Genomic DNA, 21,934 nt, shown 5'->3' on the forward strand with positions numbered 1-21,934 from the left:
TTTCATTCAATGTGTTGAAGTAACTCACCTGGCAGCCTCGAAGCATGCTTCTTTTGTGCATGATAACGAATAGGATCCTTGTTTGATTCTTCCCTGCATGTTAGCCTCGCATGAAACACAATGACGATGATATCTCCACCCGCCTCACCTTCGACTCCTTCGCGAAAGCGCAGATCGCTTAGACTGTCCACGTCCCAAGAAACACCAACAAGTCCCTACACGAGCGGCACGACTAATGGCACTACCTACTCGAGACGTTCATCACGTACTTCCCAGACTTCCTACCAGCCACGATCTCCAATGACACCCAGACCCATGTCCTCAAAATCCTCCAGACCGCCCTCCTTCTCGCAGCAACAACGCCGGCCGAGTCGGACGAGCGTTATCAGCACGAGGAGTACAGAGGATGATCAAGGCCCTGGGAATCTTGCAGACGAATTAGGACAGGCTTGGGACGAAGAGGACGACGGTCAGTCGAGTTTCCTCGAGGGTCTGAGAGAGGGAGCCGTGGAGCAGGATACGTCGATGAACGGCCTACAAAGTCCATACTACATGAATGACATGCACGATTTCGGATTTGGTATGGTGGTGCAGAGTCCTCACATCGGTCAACATGATTCGTTATCACCTGCGATGCACCCGCCACCCAAGCCGCGAACAGACATCGAACGAGGCCACCAGAGACACGAGTCGGCCTACGACGGGTCAGAATATGGCCCCGAGTCCGACGCGGAACAGGACGAAGAAGAGTCTCTCCCGCCTGCCCTTCGAAGACGAATGCGTGAGCTCGAGAAGCTCACACGCATGTGTGTCAATCCGGAAGACGCAGTGAGCGAGGGTGGAGGGACCGTCAAAAGAACAATTCAAAACCTGAAAGAACTTGGCCCGCAAGGGAACATCGAATATGGCGTCACACGTATGATCACGGCATATACATCAATGTCCTCACACCGGACACATACAACTCGAGATCTGTTCACACAAAGCCATTCACTCATGTACGGCGGGTTTTTGAATTTACCCGAAGAAATGCTCGATCTACTCGTCGACGAAATCAACACATTGAGCTCGAGTGTGCCCTTTCTCCGACCACAAAATCCTCTCCTGTCTTTACAGATTCTCGCCTCTCAAACCGAAGAGCTCGGCCAGACCCTCCGCTCACTTACCGACTTGCTTCAGGAGTTTCGTCTGGCAGCCACAGCAGCGACACGCAAACTCAAATCAGTGCGTGACATGGTGGACGACATGCGGGTGGACGAAGAGCTGGTGGAGAATAGCATTATGCTCATTCAGACGGGCGACTGGGACCGACGGTGCAAGACAAGGCAGGCCGCGAAGACTTGTCAAGATGTGTGCAAGGGGTTTGCTGATCGGTGGGGATTGGATTTTGATATCGACCTGACAGCAAAGACTGAAGCACCACCAAAAGTCATGGTAACGGCACAATAATGATCATAATGAGCGATTGATGGTACTAGAGCATGGAGTATAGGGTTGGGTCTATGGTAAGCGCATACATGAACGTACTCTGGTGGGAGGAGTATATTGGTTAGCACCGGTAGTAGGAGATACCATTCCACCAAACGATAATGTGATAATGGCAAACGAAACGTCCTCTGTACCGAAGCCCTCGATTCCTTCTGTACCGGCGTGGCCCTCATAATCGACATGTGAGATGAAGTGAAGAGCTGCTGTTCGTCTCAGTGACACGAAGTTCCCAACTGATCGGTCACGACATTTGATGCACGTGTTTGTACAACGCATAAACCAGAAGGGAGGAGGTAAAGGGATGACAGAAGTCGTTTGCTTGTTCTCAAGTCTCCAGGGTTCTTGCCTATGGGGATTTCACCATATTCATCGAAAACTTTACGAGTACCACAGCATTTTGCTCGTCTGTACGACCTTAATTGAACATGCCACAGCTTATCCTCTCTACTCAACTTCCACATTCGACCAGTCCGATGTCACGAGCATCGTGACAGGTCGGTCCAGGAGTGAACGAATTTCGTCTGAATCCCATTGTCGAGGTGATGAAACATGACAGCTTCTGGACCGCCATGTGACAGTCATCATACTTTGGAACTCCTGACGCCAGCTTTGAGTGGTCGACTATCATGCTTAATTCAGGGTTCAGTTGTCAATCGTTGACAGGTTTCGGAAGAATTGATATCCTATGGGATGCATTTATCCGACCATGCATTTGTCGAGGAGCACGAACATACTCCGAACTCCTGATCCAAGTTATGGTCTTGCTGGCCCAATTGCCCTATGGGCTGCGTCTACCCGGCCATGCATCGTCTAGTCGAGTTGCACAAACCTACAGCCATACGGAGTATGCTACCAGGTATGTTCAAGAACCGACTGACACGTCATATCAAGCTATGCAAGACATGCCTGCCATGCCGTGCGCGGGAACGCACTCACGAACGACGATGCACGTGCAGATGAAAGCCGAACAGGTAGGTCAGATGAATCTCGTTTCTAATGTTTGCGGGTGACAGAAAGTGATCATAGTATATCGGTAAGGTATCATACGGCAAAGCATCATTAAATATATCCGGTGATCCCGGTGAAAAAATTGCGAAAACGCTTCTGGGTATTTTGTGTGGCCAGGCATCGCTTTGAGGTCTATGCCAATGCGCCAAATGCCAACGCCGAGCAGATTAACCTCCCCCGAGCTCATCACCAGAATGTGATGGTATTGTTTGTCGAGTGTGGAGGTAAGGGGAAATCCCCGAAAGAACTGGTGGAGACCATGCAGGTTTATTGCTGTCCAAGAACCTCCACTCGTTCTATCCAATGTTGCACAAGGAACAACCAATCCATGCTCAGGTAGTGGAGGATTCCCCTTGACAGCTGCAAGTCTAGCGACGACGTTTGCTCGAATGCTGCAGTCTAGTGCGACTCGGAAGGCAGACCATATTCATATGCGGTGAAAATGCCAATCGGGCAGTCAGGGCCAACCAAATCCCCCTGGTCTTGGAAGAACCAGAAGTTGGTGTCGTTGGTATATGTCATACCCTGAGGTCAAAAGTCAGCATACTCTCTCGTACAACACGGAAGGGGAGCAAACTTACAGCAACGCAGGTTCCGGCACCGACGAAACAAGGACCAACATCGATGGTGTATGCGTTTCCAGGCTCCATGTGGACGGCTGGGAAGGGAGGGAAAGGACCGGGAGCAGGCTGGTTGTTCCATGTGGTCTCCTCACCGGGGCAGCTGCCAGGGTTGTAACCGGTGAAGAAGAAGGAGCCGCCACCCTCATACTCGAAGCTGGAAGTCTGGAGTTGCGATTGAGCGGGGAAGATGAACTCGAGAGTGCAGTTGGCGTCGGTGCGCGAGGCGGGAACATCGAAGCTGAAGATGGAGGCGATGTCGTTGGGGGTGAAGACACCGTTGTACTGAGGACCGAACGACTTGTCTGGTTCCGACTGGGAGATCTGGGTAACGTAGTGAGGGAACTCGAATTGGCCCGAGGTGAGTGTACGAGGGCAGGCGTCACGCTCGGTCAGGGCACGCTTTCGCAGGACTTCACCTGGGTAGGCGGCGACCATGCCGGCGAGGGCGAGAGCGGCGAAGGATGTTGACTTCATGTTTGTTTTGTTGTATGAGTATTAAGGATAGTACTATTAAGTAAAGGTGCCGAGGGGGGTCAAGCGAGTGACTGTCTGCAACGAAAGTGCGATATGATGGATGAGGGCAAGAGTGAGCTGTGATGAGAGCGAGAAGTGAAGCTTGAAGTACTGAACGAGCAAACAAAAGGTGTGGATATCCGTGCGTTTTGACGCTGGGAGATTGGCTCGGGGGAGCTCCAGTCACTCGACGATCCAGGTTGTATCGCTTGCTTGTTTGCCTAGTTGTTTAGCGAGAATACCATGGACCATGGTAGGGTATGGGTCCCTGACTAGGTAAATGCTAGATGCTAGCAGGCTAGGAAGGGGAATTGGGCAAAGCCGCAGCTGGGCGTTTGCGGCTGCTGGAAAGCTGCATGGAAACGGCCCCCAGGTACGGAGTACCATGACACCATGTGGATGTGATAGCCCTCTAGGAGACTAGCCTTACTATGTAAAGAGCCGTCAAGGTTTTGGCTTTGCAGCTATGCAGATGTCAAAAGGCTTCGCCGATGAGCCGGCTACTGGGCATACCGTAGTAAGGTACAGGACTGGTGAGACACTTCCGGCCAGAAACGTTGATGAGACCCTACTCTAAGGCACTGTGCGCAGTAGTGTTTACTTGTCGCTGTTCGGGAAAGGCGTTGAGCGCCACCAGGACGCCGATGCGATAACATTCACACCCTCACACCCTCACAGCCCATGGGCGGGCTTTGCGATTGCTCTGACCGGATAAAATATGAGGAAGTTACTAGTACTGTACTCTCAGTTCTCTCTCAGAGGGTTCTAGGATTTACCGTGGTAGGATTAGGGATCTCGGCACGCTTCAAGAGTGGAGTCTGGGGCGGAGAAGTGGTGCTGTGTTTGATTTTAGGACGACCTGTGATTTGTACCGACTCTCTGAGTGGTCAAGGATTGCATGGACCAGTTGATCGTCAGGACTCTGGGCAAACAAGCGAGAGTGTTGTTTTGACTGCACTGCACGGTTCTCTACGAGTGATATTTTGATCTGTCAATGTTTTAGATACGTAGAGACACGAGCGTGTGATGAATACATACATTAGTGGTCTCTGTGTATGTTCCTACTTGTAAAATCTGATATTCATCGACGCTGCAATGTGTTAATATCAGCACAGAATATGCTATTCAGGGGCTAAGTTCAACGGCAGTAAGAAAAAAAGTGTCACGCATCACAAATCACAATAGGGAGAAGCTTCCAAGGGCCAAAGATTGCAGTGCAAGGCCCCCCGGGCGCAAAACTCCACTTGGAGTTTAACGAGTCTAACCTTAGTCTAACCACTCACACTACGCTATAGTACTTGGCGAGCTCCTGGCTAAGCATCGAAATGGACAAGCCGCTTTCCTTCTCGGAACGGCACAAAAACAAAGCCACCACCCATCAACACCCGCTCTGCAAAGTATTCGCGCATCCAATCCGCGCCTTTCTTTCTGCGCCAAAGTTCATGCATACAGAGGACCTTGAGTGTCAAAAATAGATACCTACCACATTTACCTAAAACAGGTGAGTTCCGTGAGCAGAGCCCCGTCGCGTGACAGCCTTTCAGCCTTCCCATAGCTCGACAGTGCTCGGTACATTTCTCAGGATTTGTTCTCGCTCGAAACACACAGTCTGTTCATAGAGTTCAAAACACCACACAGCTCTTTGAAGCACGCGCCACAAACACCCGCCGATCGCCCTGGCTAGCCCTCACGTCACGCAAAAACCTTCCGGCTACCGTACCGTATGTACGCTATCAGCCGCATTTCAGGCCGTTGAGGCCGAATGTTGAATTGCCGCATGGTTCGCAGCATGACGTCTAGACGTTCGGACTACCGTAAACGGCACGATGCAACCACCACGAGAGAGTAACTTTGGGCTATTTATCATTAGATCTGATAAGGCTGCATATGCCATATTCTTGTATGAATAAGCCTTGCCCGCATAGCCGCGCTGTCCACAACGACCGACCGGTGAGGGCGCCTTGCATTCGGCCTTGAATTTGGATTCTGAAACTGGATTCGAGCTCCAAGTCGGATGTTTGGATACATCGTTTTGCGGCTGATAGTGACAGCTAGAATCGTATACCCGAAAATAGGTATTATGGTGGACAATGGTGGAAATAGATCTCACATGACAGCTGTCTATCTTGTGATCCATAGTTGTGGGTATCCTTGGAGCTACGAGAAGAGCTAGTTCACAGCAATTGGAGATTTGTCGGAATAACTCAGAAAATCATCGTAGAGAATTGTTCTTCGAGACTTCGACTGTCAGCCCCAGTCATCTGAGCATTGCCGAGGAAAACGATGCAAAGCTCGCTTATCGTTCGACTGTAGAGATGTGGCATTGCCATCCACCGTCTCTCGTGATCTGGCAATTCTCCATACGATCAGCCCTCCATTTTTTACCGATTCGGCGATTAACTACAGTACTTCCTCCGCGCTTCAATGTGTCGCTGATATCAGATTCCAATGTTAAAACATTGTTCTGTGCCATTAACGAGTCGCCAGCTGCTCGGTGTAAGTGCAAAGTGCTTGGTGCTTGAAGGAAATGATGTTTTACGAGTTGAGAGGCAGTGGCATATCAAACTAAAAAATATATTTGCTGATGTGCACCAACAAGCCCACCTACTGAATTGATATTGTCATATCCAACGACGGCCAGCATAAAAGCAAAAACTTTGCCTCAAGCTCCTTGACCCGGTGGTCAAGAGGTTGTAGGTAAGTGAAACCAGCCGTACTGGTTTTTTTTTCATTTAGAGGGAGGAACGAACCCTGGTGAATCTAGGGCAACCGAAGTCGAATGAAATACTTTCACAGTTAAGGCTAAAGTATATGTCATCGGTTGTAAACCACTCGGCCACGAGGGAGCACCTTTTCAAGGGGATCTCGTCTAGCTTCATTGTTGATTGTAGCAGAAATTCCAGGTTTATAATATATCAAGGACAATCAATGGTGAATGTGATGACCGCTTGGCGCAGAGAAGAGCAATTACGGTATACGTGCTTGTACCTCACCACCGCCTTGAGGCAATGTTGGTCCGGCCAAGACGTGATATCAGAGTTCCTCGGCACACGCGAATCATCCCAGGCACAAGTCGGCCACACTCGTCCAAATGGAGTCTCACACCCGTCAAGTCGCTTATATCGCAGGCACCGTGGCATGTATATGCGCTCAATCTTCGTAATTAAGGATAGCAGAAGTCTGTCGACCTTACGCACGCACCAGGCTGTACGGCTGAACCTTGCCATTCGTCTCAAAGACCTCACCAGACCTCGTTCGTCGTCCTGACCACGATATCGCAGCTCTGCAGTTGTTACCACGTGCGACAGGTCTCACAGCCGTCTGAGAAGCAGCGCGATGCAGCGGTTGTGGTAGGCGACACATGTACAAGCCCTACATCCATAACGTCATTGGGATCAGGTAGAATAGTCAGTCTTACAAAGATATTTGCTTAGGTCTGGGCTATGGCATCCCTCACAGCAGTACTCCGGGTATCCACTGACTGTAATCTTGCGGTATCGTGCTCGGCAGTGCCGCAGTCCCATTACCATACATACTCTCGCGGTCGTAAAAAGCCATTCCGCACGTTGCGTCTGCAAAGTTTTCTGCGCCATATGTCTCATACCCATTCTCAAACACGGTCTTTGTACCCATCGGCATTGCGGGAATTGAGTTCATCACGTATCCCTCCGCAGCGAGGTTGGATGAGTGCAGTTCGGCAAACGTAGTCGGGTCGGAAATTATCTGATCCTGGCTGAGGCCATCGCACAATGTGGTCGTAGGCACCGTTGGGCTAAGAAATACCCCTCCGGCAAAGCTGGTGGGATCATCTGTCGATGGTGTACTGCAGCTGGTGGCCTCGAATGTAGGAGATAGTGATTGCGATCCCTGGCCTGACGGCGAGCTGCTGACTTCAGATGTGTGTGCGATGCTTGAGACCTTGTTGTCCAGATCGTGCCAGGCTGACGATGATGTTTTTGGAACAGTGCTTGACGAGGAAGTTGCTGACAGCGGCGGAATACCTCCTTGTCGACTTTTGTTGGATGACTTCGTGCCCTTTTGGGTTTTGGGTACGACGTGTATCTCTCTGATAGGCAGGAGCTGTATATTCTCGTAATTGTCGACAGTACCGAGCGTTTCGTCGAATTCTTCATCGGCTGTAATCACTCCAAGTCGTTCGAGTATGCAGTGAACGCTAGGACTTCCATCGACTTCCATGACTGGGAGGCCCTCCCAGCGTTCTCCGTTGAGCAGATTTGAATATAGTGCGAGAACGCCCGCCGTCAATGCTGAATGCTGTTGGACGAGCAGGTTCATGTATCTTGCACAAAATTAGCGAATTCCAATGCGAAGCATAATGGCGCTCCGACAGTCCCACATTAGGTTCTGCTTACCTTTGAGTAGCACTAGCAGAAAGAGGTTTCCTTTGAGCTCTGTAAGAGCACAGTGCGGCGTCCAGGTTACATCTCCTGCAAGGTCTTTCACCGTCACACTATCGATCAAGATACACGGTCAGCGCTCGTCGTTGCTTTAAATCTGATGTTCGGATCGACGCTCCGAGGCTGGGCCCATAATTGTCGCAGTGCAGGCAAACCCCAAGAAGGGGCCATACTGACTTGCACCGGATTGGGCCGATCCGATCTCGATCGCAGCAGCCCCCGTCACCTTCCCATGAGATACTGGAACGACCAGTGGTCTTCTATTGCTTCCCAGGCCTGAGATGAAATGGGGATTGCCAGCTTACCTTGGCTTTCTTAATTCTGCACCTTTCGCAGGCACGGGAAACTCTTGGTCGAGCTCGTGTATGGGGCTGCACGGGTTGCATGGCAGGGAGTTCCTCGTGGCTGTAATTTGTGACAGTCAGGTAGGAGCTAGCAGCTGGTAATCGGAGCGTCAAATGAGAAAGCCCTGAACTGGGTGGACGATTGTCGAGGAATGTGGTGGCTTGGCCGTGCAATCGTCGAGAGATCCCAAAGGCAGAGTAAGAAGCTGGAGAGCGCGAGGCACATGGAGGGCGATCATGTTTGTATATACCTAGTCCTGGATGTGTGATCCGTACGTGGAGCGGACGATGTTTTCTTTCCAGCATAGTCGGGAGAAAAGCTCCGAACTCAATGGTAGACGCGCATTGCCATAGGCGGGGACAACATCTCGCATTGATTGGTGATTTTCAGGTGTATCGTAGTTGATGCACAATCGAGCAAAAAGCCCTGCGCGCAAGTTAGGGATATTTCATGCTGGCCATGTGAAGATGAAACTCTTGACTAGGCTGATGATCCGCCATTAGCCATTGCGTGTCCAATGAACCACAATATTGGAAATGCCCACTTGGGACAAGGTGCTTCGGTAGGAGCCCGAAGAACCCGGCATTGAGACTTCAGTGGCTTATGCTTTCTTTCAACGCTGATGCCTATTGGGGTGCATGGACGCCACTCGCTTGAAGGTTAGTAGCCGTGCTTTCGTTCATGGCAAATTCCGGAAAAGGAATGATCTTGGGTTTTCAAAGATTGAGATGTTGTCAGCATGGAGAACCGCACGATGCCGGTAGTGAGTGCCGAAGACACTGTGATTGGCAGTCTCGAAACCTCTTTCGTGCATGTAGAGCGTAAAACCTAAGGCGCCATGTTCGTAGCGAGGTCACGTAAATGATGAAAGATGGCAGGCGCGTTGCCAATCACTGCTTCACGCTTGCCAGATCGTAGATGGCAGTCGAGGATGCTGAAACCTGATTAGTTGAACGTTGCTCGCCATTGCTGTTGATGGGACGATGCTGGGCATGCTTTTTCAAAGCGAGACTGACTCGATGTCCAGTGCTCAGTTTTCGACAAGCCACAATGTGGTTTAGCGATGCAGGTGGTCAAAATAATCAAAAGGTAAGGAAAGTATCGTCTTGATAAAGGCCGAATATGGGAGGAAAGAAGTCGACGTTATTTGGTCTGACGATAAGCTAATTGATGAAAGCTCTTTTTCATGGTGCTACGGGAGCCCATTTCCCCATGTCATTTGACCTGTGCCTCTGTCTGACATTGGACTGAGGACACGCAATTTCGACATACAGTGACATGGTAGAGTTACCACTAGCAAATTAGCCCGCCATTCAGATTGGAGATGGTGCTCCACACGGAGGTTCATTCCGCGGACTTGTCTTCCGGACCAACGTCTTCTAGGATACTCCATACCAATACTGCTTCCAATCAGGTGGAAGTGCATGAGAATCTCCGTACGAGTAAGACGATAGTGGACGATGTAGCAGTATTCGTTCATTTGAGAACCTGGTGACCTGCTGTGACACATGTGGCACCACTTTGATAACCCAAACAATCCAAGAACTGATATTTCTGCACAACGAAGCCAACTCCTGAACGCGCGCCATAGAATCAAGTATGGACGACACTACCACAGTAGTGTGATCATCTCTCATGCATCGTCGTAAGTCATGTCGTGCTCGGCACGCGCCGGATCGAACAAACGTCCACTCTCATGTCATGTTACACCGCACCGGCGATGCCGGAAGACGCCGTCCGATGTCCTGCATCGTGTCTTCATAGACCATCAGCATGCAACTCCTTTGCGATGAGGCTGGTCCAACTGTCGATGGCAGTCCAATCTCGCATATCTCCAAAGCTTCCTCCTAGACAGCGGTATAAGCCCCGCAACGGAGTCGACACCGACGACCCATCGTCCTTTCCCCCAAACAATCGATGATCTCGGACCTTGGGCACCTTTTGTATGAGGACATCTTCAATCCTGCTTGTCTCCTTCTTGATTGCTCTTGCTCTTCTCCAGCCAGGCTTGCCAACCATACCGAGACTGAAAGCCCAGACAGGTTTCATTCGTAGGCCCACGGCCTCGACGTCGACGAACTTTTGGGCGTCCAACAGCCATTTCTGGTGATATATGGGGCTGCCAATGATGACCGCGCTATAGTTTTCGACACTGAAGACATGGTCGACAGGGCGACAGTCGACGGCAAAGCCAACTGCATGCAGTCGTGAGGCGATGCGGTCGGCCACCTCTTTCGTCGAGCCTCGAGAAGTTGCGTAGGTAATCAGCACCGGCATCGAGGAAGTCTGAGGCTCTGAACTTATGTATGCAAGATTCTTTCTAGATCTGTGGGGATTGGATATCTTCCAGGCTCCTCTTACGCCTTTTCAATGTCTGGGATGGGGAGGCGAAGGCACTGGGAGAAGATGTTATTCATAGCAGTTGGTCACTGACACGAGGATGACGCTGGTATCGATGAATTGGCAGTGGAGAAATTATGCTGACAACGGCCTTTGGTCGCCGGCACGCGCGAGGGAATACCTTTCAGATATAACTCGACCCTCTCATCCAGTCAACACTCAGGCCTGCCAGTATCGGGTCTTCATGGCTGATGTCAACCGACACCATGCTGTCCCGCATCGGGACGCGACTCGCCTCTCAGCATCACTTGACCACGGCAAGAGCAGTGACACGGGAGTTGCAAACATGAATCCTCTTGGCGAAGTAGTGATTGGTTATCAACAAGTCCTTAGCATCGGTCGGCCGCCACAAAACCCGAATGCCAGGCTTTGCCAACAAATCTCGCGTATTTGATATTGACGCCTCGGACACTTCTGGACCCTGCGGCCGTAACACAATCCATCAGTCGGGCTCTCGGAGGACAAATAGTTGGCATGGGGTCGAAGGACAATTGTGGGATACCCGAGAAGAATCAGCCTTACACGCCATTGCTTAGCCGAGCACATCCGGATGATGTCAATATCACTTCGCGAAGATGAGTAAGACTCGATGCGGTTGCTGATGTTGGGCAAATGTGAGATTATGATACTTCAACTCCTCATTCATGCTCCGTCATTACCTGCGGGGTTACACATTCAGGAAGCTGGACTATTTCGGAACGCTTCACGCAAAGGAGAGTGTGGAAGAAGTGAAGGTCAAAAAAGCCTCATTGGCTTTGTGGAATGACGCCGAGCACGTGTGTTCATGGGGTACAGCCTGCTTTACGCCTCTTAAGTAATCGCTTACTGTTGATGTCCGAGAACTGATTTTCGACTCTTCTTTTAATCGTTGCCACGCTTGCAAATTTGCCGCCTTACGATCACAGTCATCAGCGGCCAGGATATCATGGTGAGAGCATGTAGGCTCAGCATCATGGCCTAAGATCAACCATTTCGAAGTTTTACCCTGCTGTGTTGAAATGCAATCCAGCATCACGGAGCTTGCCGTGGTCAGTTCCAGTGCCTCAAGACCTCGGAGTGTTCGAAGCATGGGACAACTTCATCCATGTGAAGGATGCTTACAGATGTAGGTATCGTGCATTCTGTTCCACGATCTTGTGATTTCCTGCTTTAATCTACAGAGTATTCCACGCATAGCGAGGCGAGCTTCGTGCTGTGACACGTGGCCTTCAGCCCATCATGCACATTGGTCCTGCTCCCTTCGCGTGTCGCATGTGCCATCAACCCACAGTCTGGGGAAAGCCGGGACAAGCCCCTTGTTCATATCGTCATCAAGTCATATGTGCGTGCCCATCCGTCACCACAAGTACCGGGGTGAACGCCAAACGCCTCAAAAAGGATCCCCAAATATTGCCTCCCCAGAGTTCCTAACCAAGGGAATCAGGCGTGGCCAACAGATCCATCATATCCGCATCCTGGTCCTGCATATCAAATATCAGCCTTCTGCTCCGAGAATTCCGCAACCCGTCTTGTTCCGGTGGGCATCAACGGTATGTCGCCCGCTCAAAAATCGCTCCTCTCAATCCAGCGCACGGGCTGGTAGGGTAGCGACGACGGAAAGGAGGGGGCGTTGCTTACCGCGCAGTATATCATGAACGCGGCCATCGTTGTCACCGCCCCCAGTGCGCCGTATGATGATGCGTCGCGGACCATCGTGGGGAGAGATGGTGATGAGAACCGTTGTGAGGCGACGTTGGCCGCTTTTTGCAGGATCCGTTGTGACCCTTCGTGATGGAGGACTGGCATTCGGTGTGCGAGCGTCCTTCTGGCAGATTGTGATGCGAATGTCCTTACTCCCTGGCTAAGTCGGGCAACAGGGATTCTCATAGGAGGCATGTCTGAGTATGGTATTTGTGGTTGGTGTTCGACTATGGAGACTTGTAGTCCTCGTTTGTTTGTTTCGATGTTCAAGTCGAATGCTGACTTGTTCTGAATTGCACACTTTATGAACCTGTACAGACGAGATGTTGTGTCTGTCCTTTGCGTGTATGTGCGTTGATATCGTTGGTGTTATCTGGTAAGTATCTTAATCTGTTCTGGGGGAGAAAAGGCGTAGACACCAAAGGGACGAGAAATGGCAATTCTTATCCCCCAGGGCTATCTATCCTACCCCGCTTATCAGATGGTGTATACGTGCATACCATCATCATATGAGGACCTCAAGGCACATGACAAGACGACCCACAAGGCTTACTATGAGTTGTCATATCCTCAGGAGATCACTCCACAGGCAAGATAACGGACGGTGGTTTCGAAACTAGAATCGTCCCGAAAACAGGCGATCACCTAAAGGTCTCCAGTCGTCAACACCTCAGTTAGACGAGAGCAACAACACTAAAACACGCACACTCACGGTCAGTCGTCAACGATTGAGTAGACTGACAATGTGTTCACGTAAGCTTGGTCGTTGTGGTGGTGCAGAAATCAAGTCACCTTACACTCCAGAGCGTGTCACACCACTGAGCGAAATCGACATCTAGAACGGTCTGACCATTTTTAGGGGTTCAGTACTTCGGCTCCCAATCTCAAGCGTGCGGAAGAATAACTCCGCTGCAGCATGTGCCCCGAACTGCCGCTTACCCTTGAGTTACAAAGTACCGAGCACGCCCGGATGCCGCTTAACACTTACCCGCAGCTCTCAGTACCACGTCCTTACCTAAGCGGCCTTTAAGCCCTTTAAGCCGCAAAACCCATCACCCGGAACATTATCGGCTATCCTGCCAACCAGGGATTCTTCGGGGTGCATTTTAGGGGTCCAACGGCACGTGCGCTCACAATTTCAACGTCCAGCGTAAAGACCTCATTTTTATCACGAGCCTCGCAAGCTTCAGCCTCACCAGCGCATAGGACACGGCACATCACACATCACACATACCGGGCAGAACGGCGACGAGTACGTGTTCTAAGTCAGTAAGTCACCTCACAATTGCCCTGCCGTTCGGCGCCGAACACCACGTCCACACGCTCCTTGTCATGTATTCGCTCGGGGATGACCCCGAATGCTACAGTGCCAACCTGTGGTCAACACGGCACAAGCTACAAAGCTACAAGCTCACAAGCGCGCCGAGGAACCTTCAGATGTTCTAAGTTCGTCTCGCGGCCCAGTCACGGACTTGTCTGATGCTGAGGCGAGACTACTTCGTCACCTTGCCCCAGAAGGGTCGCCATTGCCGACTGACCTGAGCAGTCTTCGACCGCATACCCACGGCGGCCCAGTCTGTTGCTCGCCGTTCGCTCATCGAAGCTTGACCGGGCCCTGTCCACTCACCGTGTGACGAGCCTGAACACTGTCCAGTGTCCCCACTAACCAACGCTGATCCTCCTGGCAGACCACCCAAGCAAGGCGAGGAGGATTGAGCTGGTCCTCCTGACCAGTCATTGTCGACCTTACCGCGTCACGACCTCGCTTACTCTGCCTGTTCCCAGCCAACGATGATCCTCTGGCGGGCCCTGTTGAACTCCACTGTGGTGGCACACCGATGAGATGTTATCTCTGTGGCCTCCTGTGACACGTGCGTGCGGCTGCTCCTTCTGCGGGCCCCCGAGGTACGCCCACCAGCTGGGGTCGATGTCTTTGCCATTTTCCCTGCATGTGCGAGCCCGTTGAGATCTGGCATCGCTTGATCTGGAAGTTGTGCTTCCCATGTCTCATTGGTCTTTGTCGACATAAGATCGAAAACCTTCCTGCTCTCGCGCCCACGCCTCCACAACCTCATCTGCCCTGCATGTGGTGGTGCACTATCGGACGTGGGACGGCTCCGAAAGTGGGTTCATCCTTGTACGATACGTGGCAGGAACAGACACGGGCACGGGGCCGGGTTGGTATTTTGCGTTACGATCTGCAATGCATGCATGCTCAGAGGTGCTGTCGAGGGACGGAAATTGCGATACAAAAACTATCTCTGAAAAGTCCACAGACCATAACGTTAGGATCTAGTCAGGGTCTGGAGCTCCTCCAGACGGCAGAAGTTCTCCTTATCATCGATCCATACCATCTCGGGACATAAGGGCGAGGCTGGCATCGTTGAAATCCCCCCAAATGCCCCCATAACTCTGCTTAAGCTCTGCTTGACGCCTCTTACTTAGATAACGACGACCCGGTCAATCGACGATTGCTCGTGACACTGATCTTCCAATGTCTCTGCTGAGTGTGGAGGGTGGAGGGTGGAGGGTTGATAGCATCATCGTCCACCATGTCGAATCAAGGCCCTCTTCGTAGGGCTGTTCTGCGTGTGGATGCTGGCGCTGAAGGCCTGACTTCTTCCAGATCCCCAGCCGGTGTTGGGATCGACCGTTTGCACTACACTTATTCTGGTAGTGTAATCCTGCATATGTCGCGGGCGATTCGTTGCTGCGACTACCATTCGTGCCAGGAGTATCAGCTCGATATGCTAGTTGATCTCTTGTTTCGTCTCGTGAGGCTCTGCAATTAAAACCTTGCGCTTTGCTACGAGGGCTTGGTAGGTGCAATGCATCGCTTAGGGGAACATCTCGCGCCGACCTCGTGTGTCTCGGCAAGGTCGGCGGAGTGCCCCTTTGGTCGATAGAACTGGGGGATGTTTCACGTGATCTTTCTGCATCCGAGGTTCTTCCATTCTGGCGCGTTCGAGGCATTTCCTCGACTCCTACCAAGTCCTCAAACATATAACGCCTCACCTGGCAACTTGAGACACGCTCGCTAAGTCACAAAGCTCGTGGTGGTACATATCTCAAACCGCGTGATGGAGCCGAGATGAGATTATGTTAGCGCAAAGGTATTTTCCTAGCATTGCAAAGTCCTTCTCCGGACAGCCTCACAAACTAGGGGTTTGAAATCCCAGTATTTCAGGATCGATATGTGAGTTCAGGGCAGCCACCCCTACAAGCGAAGATCTGAGCCTCATCGTCAGTTTTCGACGAGTACAAATAGTACTCTGGCGTCTCTGTGTCCTGAGCATGGTTCCTCACCATATATTGCGAGCCTTTACATTTGTCTTATCTTCATCATAAACCAGCCCCTTCTTCGAGTTCAGTCGACGGACACTCTCTTCAGCATGCATATCTCGACCAATGCTCTCTGCCTCACACTCTTCCTCTTCGCCACAGCAACGCTGTCTTCTCCGCTGCTCACTACCAATACCCTACGTGATCGCAGTACGCCAGTAAAGGCCCGCTCACCAGCGAATACCTCGGTAAATCCGCAAGCTGTTACCGGCACGACCTGCGATGACCCCGGCGTGGCCCTCGTGTCCCACGACACGAACGTCGCCATCTTATCGATCTGCGGTGGCATTGCAGGGGCGATCGAATTTTGTGGCGGTGATCCTGCAACGACAGTCGGTGCTTCAGGAACAGCCAAATTCACACTCACTGCTTCAAACGCAGACGCAGGGGCCACGATCAACGTGAGCAAGGGTCGGTGGGAGGGTTGTGTGAGGGCAGCGCAGGCTACATGCCCGACTGGAACTTTCACAAGTATTTGTGTGGGTGGAACAAGTGATGGTGCTGGATTTGAATTTGTGTTAAGTGCCAACAATTGATCCGTTTGCGGACGTCTGGAAAGGGACGTTTCTTCAAGCGTCTTAAAGCTTCACAATTGGCTGGCTAGTATTTTCGGTCCTGTGGAGTTTCAGATGCACCGAGCTGCAGATGGTGTAAGTCAGCGGGCTACAAAACTCCGCATCGATTACGTGACTCAGTTTATGCAATGCACCTACGGTATCGAAGCTGGTCCTCAAATTGCCCGTAGGCAAGTTGTTGGAAGTTGGCCTTTGCTGAAAAGCATAGCAGTGAGACAAAATGACAGAAGAATATAGATCATAAAGGTTCGTCGCATATCGTTACAAAGTAATAAGCGCTGCTTCTGTAGCGCATGTAGCAACTATCCATGGCAAATGCCGGTATGGACTCAAGCACACAAAGTGCGAGTCAAACAAGTCATATCAGTCGTCAAAAGTAGCATCTTTGAGCACACTGTCCGTGTATAGTCTTTAAGCACAGCCAACCCACCCCGAGTATGAACATTCTGTTCTTCTTCCTCTGTGCCCACCGGCGCGAGACACATTCTCCAATGCTTTCACAGAGGTCTCGCATCCGAGATAAAATCCCCTGAACTCCTGGCAGAAATCCTCTGCGAAACACTTTTGGCACAAATGAAAACTCCATTCGCCAAAGTCGTCGTGCGTAAAACACGAACCCATCATTTCGAAGTCTCCATTTCCTTGAACATGTCTTCAAATATTGTTTGCAACTCGTACATGTGATGGCTCAGTGATGCATGTGTTGCTGTAGTAGAGGCTGCTGCTGCTGCTGTTGCTGTTGCTGTTGCTGTTGCTGTTGCTGTTGCTGCAGCTGTAATCGCACCATCTGTTTGAGCAAGGTGCAATCTTCGCACTTGACAAGTCCTTCTAGAGTCCTGACTCTTTCGTTAAGACGGCCGATCTCATCGGTCATATGTCGAAATTCAACCTCTGACTGATGGATATAGTTCATTGCATCCGTCATCACATCAGACTTTCTCACCTTGCCCCGATGGTCTCGTGAAGTGTAAAAGTCTTGGGCAGGCATACCCGTCAGCCGTGAGCTCGCTTCTGTGGCAACCAAAGCGCTGTGTAACTGCATGATCTTGCCGTTCAGGTTGTCACGATACCGTCTTTCGACGACCGAATGTGCTTGCTTGGCCCGCAGTTGAGCGGTGTCTTCGTCGCTGGAAGAGCTCTTGACGCCTCGTTTGCTGCGCGTGGGTTTCTCCTTCTGCTGGCCCTTTGCTTTGGGAGCTGGCTCGCCCGAGATCGAGCGTGAAGATTTCCTGACAGGAGCGGAAAAGTCGAATTCGTTTGCATTCGTGGTGGCATATTGTGCAGTATTGCAGTCCTCGATTTCAGCAAGGCTGGCTAGCTGTAGACAGGCTGGTTCTTGCCCACATTGTTGAGGGCTGCAGCTCGCCTGTCCATTACTAAGTCGGCATGAACAAGCATCGTTTTGCATCAAATCCGGTTCCAGTTTGACTGCATAGCTCGCTGCGGGCAGTGAAGCATTGAATGAGGTGGGCGAGGTGGTAGGATAAGACTCGGAAGGTCCATTTTCACTCGCAACAGAGTATGAGCCCACATCGGAAGACTCGAAATTCAAAAATTGTGAATAGTTTGGTGATGGAGCATTCTGATTGTCTGTCGGTATGTTATCGACGTCGTAAAATGTTGTGTCTTCGGTCGACTTGAAATTGGCGTTAGGAGGCTGAAGAGAGGTAGTGAAGTCCACCTCGTTCCAGGGTTGCTGCTATGATTGTCAGTGGGACAAGCAACATGTATTCCGTCACACTGGGTACACACTTGATTGTAGTATGACTGGTCTTGCAATTGGTTGAACATCTGTGAGTAAGGCATTGCTGCCTCTAATGGTTTGATAGTCGTAAGTTGAGTACCAAAGTAGTAGTTCGATAGATCACAGTATGATGTTTTGAAGTCTTTGGAGAAACCAAATGCGTCACTCCACGGTGGAAGGAGGACCTCCTTGTTTTATCATGCTGTGGATAGAAAGCAACTCAGTAGCTGTCAGTAAAACAATGGAGACCAAGACGGTTCGCTTAGAACGTCCCCAGTCGCAGCAAAGCAGATCGAAGATGTGACTTATCAGGCCACCATGAGCTCGAAGCATAAACCGGGAGGTACCGCGGCGTACTTTACGCTTCTGCATGTGCCTATCTTAGTGGGCAAGGCATGCCTTACAGGTAGCGGGTAGCTCTCCGTATTGCTTGGGGACCCTTAACTTAGCGTTGCTCGCGACACCGAGGCTGGCAGCCGAGCGGTATTGTATTGCCGCATAACCATCACTAGTAATCCTTGCACGAACCCTCTACTTAGGCTCTGCCAATGGCGCCCACAGCCTCCAATTTCCAGATAAGGACACTTCCTGTGTCCAGCGAACACCCTATCAAGATCATCGGCGTATGTCCAGCTGGTACAGTAACGTGCTTTACATGAAGGTTTTTCGGCCTACAGAATACTGTGACTTTCCTATGTGGTATCTCAATTTCCAATGTGCATAACACATCAATATTAAAATTTGTTTTGTGCAGAACAATGGTCGTTTCTTGTGCAACAGCCCGAGCCTTTTACACTTCGCAGCGCCAATATGGGATTGCGTAACTCTAGCAGAGATACCTTGCTCATAGCACCCACTTGTGGCCCTTGTTATGTGGCATTGATGTACGAACGCGCAACAGAGTTCGAATCTGACTTCGTTGGCTTGTCGATCAGCATTGGGTCTCTGAGTTGGGCGAAGAGCCGCCGTGGTCGCTTAATCATAGGAGCACGGGCAATGTAAAACCCTATTAAAAACCTATTGACCCTGAAACCTGATGACAGCGAAATTCGCAACGACAGGCCGAAAGGATGGTCGTCACGGACGAGAGGATGACCAGCAAGGGATAGGGACACACGGGACGTATGGGATGGTAAGGTGAGGTCTGAAGGTGTTATCTCGCTTGGGGCGGACATACTTATTGCTGGCGTTGTGTGGATGGTTCTGGGCCAGAGCTTGTTGTCGCCGGAAGCCGTGCACTCAAGGGATCATCGCGCCATTATTCCGCCCTTGGGTCACGCGCATTGCTTTGTCGTCGACCATCAGGAGCGCTCCTGATGCTTCAGGGCAACTTGAAAATGCCTCCAGAGGCGCACGAGGTCATGAAGAAATTCTCTGTAGACTGGAGAACTATATCTGAGCATGTCATACCCAGATTAGAGCATCGACCCGAGACCGGTAGTAATGAAACGTCGAAGCAGCAACTTGACCACAACCTCTTCACAAGCAAGTGCCAACCACCAACCATACTATTATGACATTCAGGATCAGAACAAGAGACCTCGAACTCTCACAGGCTCTCGATGAGGCCTTCCTGAGAATCTTCCTTTTGGGTCTGCGCATCTGCCAGACCGTCTTTTCCCTACCCATGATCGGTTTCGCGGCAGCGTTCATCAGCGGCCTCTCAAGCGAGGAGCAAGGGGTGCCATCCAAAGTCACCGCGGCGCTAGCCATAGCAACCGTCTGCGCCATTTACGCAGGCGTGACCCTCCTGCCCATTATCTTCGAAGGGCTTATCTTCTTCACCGTCACAGCCATCTTTGACGTCTTGTTTGTGGCTGCATGGAGCAGCTTGATCGGCGTCTGGAACTCTGACGGCACTGGAACTTGCAACGCATTCATCACCAAGTACTTTGACGGTAGGCCCCAAAAGTCGTATTTCATGACTGATTGCAGGCTCGTCAAAGCCATGTTTGCGTTCATGATCATCAACTTGTAAGCAACACGCACCAGATACCTGAACACGTTTTATTCCTATTCGCGATGTACTCATGACTTCCTTAGGGCAACATTTGTCACTTCAGCTCTTGTAGCGTTCTGTCTCCATCTGATTGAGCTCCAGCACACTACGAGCTGGAGGAGCCTTCCTTTATTCAAGCAGCGTGATAAGCCACAACACCATTGCGCCTGCTGCAAGCATGACAAGTTTCATCCATCACCACGATCAAGTGTAAGTGGTGAAGCACTGACCGCCCCCGTATGAGCGACAGTAGAAGAGTTTGGCTATGTATATCAAACATGCGATGTGTGTGCATATAACTTGGGAAGCTGTTGCACGTAAGAGATGGTGTAATTGGTGTTTGGTGCCCGGGCGTGGCTAAGGCATGCCATACTTCACCGAACTTAATGCATTCCTTACTTTGTATATAAGTTTACTCTTGCGATCTCTTGCATCACTTGCTCTGTTTCCAAGTGTGACTCGGAATCAAGGAACAGTATGCAAGCCTGCAAGAACGGTCTTGTAAAGGAGTACATTAAGCGCGCCGACGTATGCATATGATTGCGAACTGAGCATGCATTGAACACTGTACAGACTGGCTCACTCGTGGCAATTGCTCATGAGTTCACCCTTTAAAAACCACCAGGTCTGCTTTGTCTGCAGCTTCAGGCATTCACTGTACCTGCTTCTCCCAGGTGCCAGCCGCTCAACCCGATTGCAACGGACAAGCTTGGGACTCTCTCGTGGAGCAGGACCTGCAACAAGCTACTCTTTGAACCACAAGGGCTAGAGGGCTACGACGGAGCCTCACCAATCCTCATCAGCAACGCTGCAACGACTCGACGATCTGATGGGGTGACAATGGACAGCTCAAGCAGCTGAAGTCATTGAGGGATTATGGCGGATGCTTGTGACGCGCTGGGTTTTTCCCTCCGGGGCATTCCCCGCAGGACCCTTTTTACCCCTTTCCCCCCCAGCCTTGCAGACGAGCACTCCCAACACAATACTCTCGTGATGTGATGAAGCTACCAACCATCATATCTCGATCAAGATCGTTCTGTCTCTGCTGTTGTAATCACTTCAGCTGACTATGGCCCTGAAAGGAAGACGATGCAGCACCCTTTCGCGCCACAACAACGGCTTGGGCACACTAGGCTGGACTTCTATGCTCAATAGACACAGCGCGTATGAAGTACTCTTTCGGACCCGGTCATAATGTCATTTATCTTCCCTGATTCATGAGGAACTTTACATGGAATGAGCGCAATACGGCCGAGTGTACCTGAGTCTGACACTATAGTCCGGACGACACCTTCTCGGACTCACCCCTGATAGGGGAGAATTCAACCCCATAGAACTCACTCACCTACGACATGTTACAATTCTTCACCAGCAAGACTGAAGGCTCACTCTAAGCCGCACCAATTGGACACCTCTCCAGGCAGCGCAAAGAGTGCCATTAGCTTCATTTTCGATGACCAAGCAACAAATTCGAGAGACTACGAAGACACAATAGCCATGTCCTGCCACTCTACTTGCACCGCCACGAGATTATATATAAGTGCGAGTCCGAATGTGAGCAGCCAGCTGAGACACTTACAACTACATGTGGAATTGCTGGCCTCGAATTGTCCCATCGGACCCGTGGCCATCGGGGGACATCAAGAGCAGAGTGAGATATATCACCTTTTTATGTCCTCCAGTTGTGCGGTGCCGCTCTCCGCCCTCTCGCACTAGGTGGGCTTTGTGTCCCGAGTCGGGCTCGGTGGAGTGTGGGTCTAGTCATGCAAAGGGCTCAGTGCGTTGACTTTCATGAGTAT

General features: G+C 51.0%; 7 protein-coding genes across 7 annotated transcripts; 3 read left to right on the top strand and 4 right to left on the bottom strand.

Moving 5' to 3' along the window:
- The first annotated feature begins 4 nt into the window (after positions 1 to 4).
- On the top strand, positions 5 to 1,649 carry EDD37DRAFT_620721 (uncharacterized protein). Its single transcript, XM_062815946.1, has one exon. The coding sequence runs from the start codon at positions 121 to 123 to the stop codon at positions 1,447 to 1,449; it is 1,329 nt and encodes a 442-aa protein (XP_062672723.1). The 5' UTR covers positions 5 to 120; the 3' UTR covers positions 1,450 to 1,649.
- Positions 1,650 to 2,789: 1,140 nt separating this feature from the next.
- On the bottom strand, positions 2,790 to 3,862 carry EDD37DRAFT_230899 (ubiquitin 3 binding protein But2 C-terminal domain-containing protein). Its single transcript, XM_062810536.1, has 2 exons — positions 3,078 to 3,862; positions 2,790 to 3,021 (listed from the first exon to the last, which is right to left on the bottom strand). Exons 1-2 carry the CDS (start codon positions 3,591 to 3,593, stop codon positions 2,896 to 2,898), a joined length of 642 nt encoding a protein of 213 aa, XP_062672724.1. The 5' UTR covers positions 3,594 to 3,862; the 3' UTR covers positions 2,790 to 2,895.
- A 3,110-nt stretch (positions 3,863 to 6,972) lies between these two features.
- On the bottom strand, positions 6,973 to 8,107 carry EDD37DRAFT_235301 (uncharacterized protein). Its single transcript, XM_062810543.1, has 2 exons — positions 8,006 to 8,107; positions 6,973 to 7,932 (listed from the first exon to the last, which is right to left on the bottom strand). The coding sequence occupies exon 2, from the start codon at positions 7,926 to 7,928 to the stop codon at positions 7,086 to 7,088; it is 843 nt and encodes a 280-aa protein (XP_062672725.1). The 5' UTR covers positions 7,929 to 7,932; positions 8,006 to 8,107; the 3' UTR covers positions 6,973 to 7,085.
- A 1,922-nt stretch (positions 8,108 to 10,029) lies between these two features.
- Positions 10,030 to 11,085, bottom strand: EDD37DRAFT_231482 (protoporphyrinogen oxidase). Its single transcript, XM_062810537.1, has one exon. It carries the CDS (start codon positions 10,670 to 10,672, stop codon positions 10,154 to 10,156), a length of 519 nt encoding a protein of 172 aa, XP_062672726.1. The 5' UTR covers positions 10,673 to 11,085; the 3' UTR covers positions 10,030 to 10,153.
- Positions 11,086 to 15,496: 4,411 nt separating this feature from the next.
- Positions 15,497 to 16,633, top strand: EDD37DRAFT_620737 (uncharacterized protein). Its single transcript, XM_062815947.1, has one exon. It carries the CDS (start codon positions 15,868 to 15,870, stop codon positions 16,351 to 16,353), a length of 486 nt encoding a protein of 161 aa, XP_062672727.1. The 5' UTR covers positions 15,497 to 15,867; the 3' UTR covers positions 16,354 to 16,633.
- An 83-nt stretch (positions 16,634 to 16,716) lies between these two features.
- On the bottom strand, positions 16,717 to 18,198 carry EDD37DRAFT_676574 (uncharacterized protein; the record flags this gene model as incomplete). The annotated part of the gene is made up of 2 exons (XM_062819573.1): positions 16,717 to 18,091; positions 18,145 to 18,198. The coding sequence occupies 2 exons, from the start codon at positions 18,196 to 18,198 to the stop codon at positions 17,081 to 17,083; spliced, it is 1,065 nt and encodes a 354-aa protein (XP_062672728.1). The 3' UTR covers positions 16,717 to 17,080.
- Positions 18,199 to 19,649: 1,451 nt separating this feature from the next.
- On the top strand, positions 19,650 to 20,114 carry EDD37DRAFT_646540 (uncharacterized protein; the record flags this gene model as incomplete). Its single annotated transcript, XM_062817746.1, has 1 exon — positions 19,650 to 20,114. The coding sequence occupies one exon, from the start codon at positions 19,650 to 19,652 to the stop codon at positions 20,112 to 20,114; it is 465 nt and encodes a 154-aa protein (XP_062672729.1).
- Positions 20,115 to 21,934: the final 1,820 nt, after the last annotated feature.

The sequence above is a fragment of the Exophiala viscosa genome (genome assembly GCF_022695815.1).
Source record: "Exophiala viscosa unplaced genomic scaffold EDD37scaffold_2, whole genome shotgun sequence".
NCBI lineage: Eukaryota > Fungi > Ascomycota > Eurotiomycetes > Chaetothyriales > Herpotrichiellaceae > Exophiala > Exophiala viscosa.

Excerpts from the sequence above, each read along its gene's own strand:
- EDD37DRAFT_231482 (XM_062810537.1), bottom strand. The coding sequence starts at position 10,672 with ATGCCGGTGCTGATTACCTACGCAACTTCTCGAGGCTCGACGAAAGAG.
- EDD37DRAFT_230899 (XM_062810536.1), bottom strand. The coding sequence starts at position 3,593 with ATGAAGTCAACATCCTTCGCCGCTCTCGCCCTCGCCGGCATGGTCGCC. Across the intron at positions 3,022-3,077 it reads GTGCCGGAACCTGCGTTGCT|GGTATGACATATACCAACGA; the intron begins GTAAGTTTGCTC and ends TTTTGACCTCAG.
- EDD37DRAFT_235301 (XM_062810543.1), bottom strand. The coding sequence starts at position 7,928 with ATGAACCTGCTCGTCCAACAGCATTCAGCATTGACGGCGGGCGTTCTC.
- EDD37DRAFT_620721 (XM_062815946.1), top strand. The coding sequence starts at position 121 with ATGACGATGATATCTCCACCCGCCTCACCTTCGACTCCTTCGCGAAAG.
- EDD37DRAFT_620737 (XM_062815947.1), top strand. The coding sequence starts at position 15,868 with ATGCATATCTCGACCAATGCTCTCTGCCTCACACTCTTCCTCTTCGCC.